The sequence below is a fragment of the Ambystoma mexicanum genome, chromosome 4q, assembly GCF_040938575.1.
Source record: "Ambystoma mexicanum isolate Mex_15411 chromosome 4q, UKY_AmexF1_1, whole genome shotgun sequence".
In the NCBI taxonomy this organism is placed as follows: domain Eukaryota; kingdom Metazoa; phylum Chordata; class Amphibia; order Caudata; family Ambystomatidae; genus Ambystoma; species Ambystoma mexicanum.
In genome coordinates, this window is record NC_090928.1 from 1268539106 (window position 1) to 1268545105 (window position 6000).

Here is a 6000-nt window from a genome sequence, read left to right on the forward strand (position 1 = left end):
ATGCACGACAACTCGCCTGCAGTCACCAAATCTAACTCTTCCACCCCCAGTACTCGCGGTCTTCCCCCTACCCTCACATTAGTCGTGATGCCAGCCTTGCTCCTGCTGATCTACCTGCCCCCAGTACCCGCTCAGCTGTGATGCCAGCCTTGCTCCTGCTGATCTACCTGCCCCCAGTACCCACTCAGCTGTGATGCCAGCCTTGCTCCTGCTGATCTACCTGCCCCCAGTACCCGCTCTGTACCTCCAGATCCCCTTTGCTGTGATGCCAGCCTTGCTCCTGCTGATCTACCTGCCCCCAGTACCCACTCAGCTGTGATGCCAGCCTTGCTCCTGCTGATCTATCTGCCCCCAGTACCCACTCAGATGTGTTGCCAGCCTTGCTCCTGCTGATCTACCTGCCCCCAGTACCCGCTCAACTGTGATGCCAGCCTTGCTCCTGCTGATCTACCTGCCCCCAGTACCCGCTCAGCTGTGATGCCAGCCTTGCACCTGCTGATCTACCTGCCCCCAATACCCGCTCAGCTGTGATGCCAGCCTTGCTCCTGCTGATCTACCTGCCCCCAGTACCCGCTCAGCTGTGATGCCAGCCTTGCTCCTGCTGATCTACCTGCCCCCAGTACCCGCTCAGCTGTGATGCCAGCCTTGCTCCTGCTGATCTACCTGCCCCCAGTACCCGCTCTGTACCTCCAGATCCCCTTTGCTGTGATGCCAGCCTTGCTCCTGCTGATCTACCTGCCCCCAGTACCCGCTCAGCTGTGATGCCAGCCTTGCTCCTGCTGATCTACCTGCCCCCAGTACCGCTCAGCTGTGATGCCAGCCTTGCTCCTGATCTACCTGCCCCCAGTACCCGCTCAGCTGTGATGCCAGCCTTGCTCCTGCTGATCTACCTGCCGCCAGTACCCGCTCAGCTGTGATGCCAGCCTTGCTCCTGCTGATCTACCTGCCCCCAGTACCCGCTCAGCTGTGATGCCAGCCTTGCTCCTGCTGATCTACCTGCCCCCAGTACCCGCTCAGCTGTGATGCCAGCCTTGCTCCTGCTGATCTACCTGCCCCCAGTACCGCTCAGTTGTGATGCCAGCCTTGCTCCTGCTGATCTACCTGCCCCCAGTACCGCTCAGTTGTGATGCCAGCCTTGCTCCTGCTGATCTACCTGCCCCCAGTACCCGCTCAGCTGTGATGCCAGCCTTGCTCCTGCTGATCTACCTGCCCCCAGTACCCGCTCAGCTGTGATGCCAGCCTTGCTCCTGCTGATCTACCTGCCCCCAGTACCCGCTCAGCTGTGATGCCAGCCTTGCTCCTGCTGATCTACCTGCCCCCAGTATCGCTCAGTTGTGATGCCAGCCTTGCTCCTGCTGATCTACCTGCCCCCAGTACCGCTCAGCTGTGATGCCAGCCTTGCTCCTGCTGATCTACCTGCACCCAGTACCCGCTCAGCTGTGATGCCAGCCTTGCTCCTGCTGATCTACCTGCCCCCAGTACCCGCTCAGCTGTGATGCCAGCCTTGCTCCTGCTGATCTACCTGCCCCCAGTACCCGCTCAGTTGTGATGCCAGCCTTGCTCCTGCTGATCTACCTGCCCCCAGTACCCGCTCAGTTGTGATGCCAGCCTTGCTCCTGCTGATCTGCCTGCCCCCAGTACCCGCTCAGCTGTGATGCCAGCCTTGCTCCTGCTGACCTACCTGCCCCCAGTACCCACTCAGCTGTGATGCCAGCCTTGCTCCTGCTGATCTACCTGCCCCCAGTACCCGCTCTGTACCTCCAGATCCCCTTTGCTGTGATGCCAGCCTTGCTCCTGCTGATCTGCCTGCCCCCAGTACCCGCTCAGCTGTGATGCCAGCCTTGCTCCTGCTGATCTACCTGCCCCCAGTACCCGCTCAGCTGTGATGCCAGCCTTTCTCCTGCTGATCTACCTGCCCCCAGTACCCGCTCAGCTGTGATGCCAGCCTTTCTCCTGCTGATCTACCTGCCCCCAGTACCCGCTCAGCTGTGATGCCAGCCTTGCTCCTGCTGATCTACCTGCCCCCAGTACCCGCTCAGCTGTGATGCCAGCCTTGCTCCTGCTGATCTACCTGCCCCCAGTACCGCTCAGTTGTGATGCCAGCCTTGCTCCTGCTGATCTACCTGCCCCCAGTACCCGCTCAGCTGTGATGCCAGCCTTGCAGCCCCAGTATTGGCTCTCCTCCCCCAGGCGCCCCTTACCCACGATGTGTCGGGCCCCTGCTGAAGGTCAGGCCCCCAGCACACCCCCCTCCGGCCCCCGGGTCTCACCTTCTTCATGATGCCCGTCTTCCTCTTGCTGAAGGTGGTATACCGCCGCAGCTTGTTGTCGATGAACTCCATCTTGATCTTGACCCTTCCTCGGGTCTTCTTGCCGGGCTTGGCCCCAGTCACTCCTCCGCCCGGAGGCCCCGGGTAGCACTGTCCTTGGGGGCCCCCGGCCCCGCCGCCCTCGGGCAGCTCCAGGTCGGAAATGCCCCTCTTGAGAGCCCCCGTCCGCCGCTCCGGCTCCTCGTCCGCCGAGTCGGAGTCCATTTCGGAGCCGCTGTAGAGGCCAGAGGCGGAGGCCGGCTCCAGCTCATAGCGCCGGCCCGGCGGCCCCGATAGTACACCGGGCCTCAGGGCGCCTCGCGCAGCGCCTCCCGTGCGCCGCCCCAGGTTCAGGCCCCGGCTCAGCGGGGACGGCCCGTTGCCGGCACCCTGCGAGGGCAGCATGGCTGGCGGAGGCGAGGAGGGAGGGTGGCAGGCAGGGAGAGCGGGCCTGCGTGTCAGCGCCGCCCGGCCATGCCGAGCCCGGCCGGGAGCCCGGCTCCTCGCGCTCCTCGGAGGGCGACCGGTGGTGCTGACTGAGCGGCGCCGGCTCTCCAACCGCCAGGCCAGGCGCGCGCTCCACCGGCCGCGGCGCGCGAGCCTTTCTACGGCAGCAGTGCCGGCTCGCGCCGCCCAACTGTCACCGGCTCGCTCTCCCTCCTTCACTGGCAGCGCGCGCCCAGCAGCCTCTGCCTCTCTCGCACGCGCCCTTCCCAAGGCGCTGCCACGCAGAGCCGGTCTCGCGCTCTGCTTGCTTGCTTGCAAGATGCAGCGCGCGGCGGAGCTACTTCCCGGGTGCCTGCCCGCCTGACTGTGTGTACAAACTCTAGCCGGACTGTCACTCTGCCATGATGCCAGGGGCCGCCCCAGCACCACGGATTCCTCCGCACCGGTGCCCTTGCCCCCTCCCCTCGGCCGGCCTCCACTCCTCCGCCCCTCCCCTCGACCTGATGCGAACACTGCCCAGGATCTAGAATGCTTTACTGCGCTCAGTGCGCTGTGTGCGCAGGCGGAGGGATACTCCTCCCGGGGACTACTTTGTGCCATATAAAGAAAGACAATATTTCCTTATATGGTGAAGGCTTTCCATATATGGTGAGTCACAGCGGCCCCTGCCCATTGGGCGATTGGTGCCGGGATGTGTGAGGGCGATTGGTGCGCTTGGATAGACAATTTGCATACACATACCAAGACTGTTTGGGGTCATTCCCCCAGACGTCAACCGACGCCTGGCCCATCACCCGCCTCTTAAAGGGGTAGACCCGGAATATGCCACTGCGCAAGCGCACCACTCCCTCCTTGGAAAAACGTGATGACGTTACCGCGGAGGCGCACGCCTCTTCACTTAAATGACGCGCGGCGTATGATAAGTGCGTGCAGAATTTAGTGGCCGTGTGGTTTTTACAGAGACCCTCTGCTTTCCCCGTGTCTCAGTTTTGTACCCACTGACCCCCCACCCTTCTAGCAAAAAGAGTCAGCAAGGCTGCTGCAGCTGGTTTCCAACTTTGGGGGCAGGAGGCGCTTTTTGAGACTATTAGGACTAGGCAGTGGTATTCCAATCTCTGCATGCCAAGGCATCGTTTTGATGACGCCCCTTCATCGTGGTCTCTAAGGGGAGGGGAACCGGGGTTCTTTCTTGAAATGGCAAGTTAAACACATATTGCCACAGTAAATGGTTTTTGCTCTGCAAGCCATGGTCAAGCCTTCGTACCTGTAACTAAGACTCTTTCTTGCAACAGCGCCTGGATGCCCTTGGGCTGTAGTGCGCTTTACAAATCCCAAAAACAAATAAATACATAGGTATCTAGAAGTTAACGTGGAGTTGGATGCTAGCAAACTTGACCGAATCCCTTCAAATAAATGCCAGAAACCATTTTAATTGCTCCGTTTCTTTGACAATGCCAGAAAAAAACAATATTTTTTTTACGGAGACTCTGATCGGCACGGAAGCTTGTTCCCGGTGTCCTGTAATATTTGGTAACCCATACCTTTCCGGTATTGCGTGGTCTTCGGTTGTTCTCGTAGCCGAACAAAGAAACAGACTGAAGCAGCTGCAATCCTTTTACCAGCTGTCAGTGTGCAGGGAAGGATGCGAAAGTAGCATTTTTTTGTTGCAATATATTCGACAGCTGTGTACAAGTTTGCTTTTTTTCCCCCATTGAAATAGGACGATTTTTAAAGTTGTGCAAGTTGGTGGATGAGTTGGCTGCAGTCTGGCAGCATTGGCAGTGTTTCTTCTCAGTCTACAATTGCTATGTCGGAGGAGGAGGCAGTGCTTTTAATCCCCAGACCTAAGCAGAGCGGCTGCAGAGTTGGTTGTTGAGTTGGCTGCAGTCTGGCAGCATTGGCAGTGTTTCTTCTCAGTCTACAATTGCTATGTCGGAGGAGGAGGCAGTGCTTTTAATCCCCAGACCTAAGCAGAGCGGCTGCAGAGTTGGTTGTTGAGTTGGCTGCAGTCTGGCAGCATTGGCAGTGTTTCTTCTCAGTCTACAATTGCTATGTCGGAGGAGGAGGCAGTGCTTTTAATCCCCAGACCTAAGCAGAGCGGCTGCAGAGTTGGTTGTTGAGTTGGCTGCAGTCTGGCAGCATTGGCAGTGTTTCTTCTCAGTCTACAATTGCTATGTCGGAGGAGGCAATGCTTTTAAACCCCAGACCTAAGCAGAGCGGCTGCAGAGTTGGTTGTTGAGTTGGCTGCAGTCTGGCAGCATTGGCAGTGTTTCTTCTCAGTCTACAATTGCTATGTCGGAGGAGGAGGCAGTGCTTTTAATCCCCAGACCTAAGCAGAGCGGCTGCAGAGTTGGTTGTTGAGTTGGCTGCAGTCTGGCAGCATTGGCAGTGTTTCTTCTCAGTCTACAATTGCTATGTCGGAGGAGGAGGCAGTGCTTTTAATCCCCAGACCTAAGCAGAGCGGCTGCAGAGTTGGTTGTTGAGTTGGCTGCAGTCTGGCAGCATTGGCAGTGTTTCTTCTCAGTCTACAATTGCTATGTCGGAGGAGGCAGTGCTTTTAATCCCCAGACCTAAGCAGAGCGGCTGCAGAGTTGGTTGTTGAGTTGGCTGCAGTCTGGCAGCATTGGCAGTGTTTCTTCTCAGTCTACAATTGCTATGTCGGAGGAGGAGGCAGTGCTTTTAATCCCCAGACCTAAGCAGAGCGGCTGCAGAGTTGGTTGTTGAGTTGGCTGCAGTCTGGCAGCATTGGCAGTGTTTCTTCTCAGTCTACAATTGCTATGTCGGAGGAGGAGGCAGTGCTTTTAATCCCCAGACCTAAGCAGAGCGGCTGCAGAGTTGGTTGTTGAGTTGGCTGCAGTCTGGCAGCATTGGCAGTGTTTCTTCTCAGTCTACAATTGCTATGTCGGAGGAGGAAGTGCTTTTAATCCCCAGACCTAAGCAGAGCAGCTGCAGAGTTGGTTGTTGAGTTGGCTGCAGTCTGGCAGCATTGGCAGTGTTTCTTCTCAGTCTACAATTGCTATGTCGGAGGAGGAGGCAGTGCTTTTAATCCCCAGACCTAAGCAGAGCAGCTGCAGAGTTGGTTTTTGAGTTGGCTGCAGTTGACGGGAGTACGCAGCGGAACCTGGGTCAGCCCCCTCCCCTGCACCGTTGAGTGTGCCAAGCAGGAGTGGTCTGTAATCACTGATGGGTGGTCTGTGTGACTGCTATTGCGCGGCCATGCAGCCAGTCCGGTGAGCCACGTACT

At 58.1% G+C, this 6000-nt stretch overlaps 1 protein-coding gene across 2 annotated transcripts in view; it reads right to left on the reverse strand.

The window, feature by feature from the left end:
• SRF (serum response factor) overlaps window positions 1-3229 on the reverse strand; it is a 532155-nt gene extending 528926 nt beyond the window's left edge. The window contains exon 1 of one of the 2 annotated variants that reach the window (XM_069608882.1): window positions 2271-3229. In XM_069608882.1, the coding sequence (XP_069464983.1) occupies window positions 2271-2714 (444 nt within the window). In that variant the 5' untranslated portion in view covers window positions 2715-3229. The remainder of the gene's footprint in view (window positions 1-2270) is intronic. The other variant, XM_069608883.1, reaches the window with a different exon arrangement.
• Between the last annotated feature and the right edge of the window lie 2771 nt (window positions 3230-6000).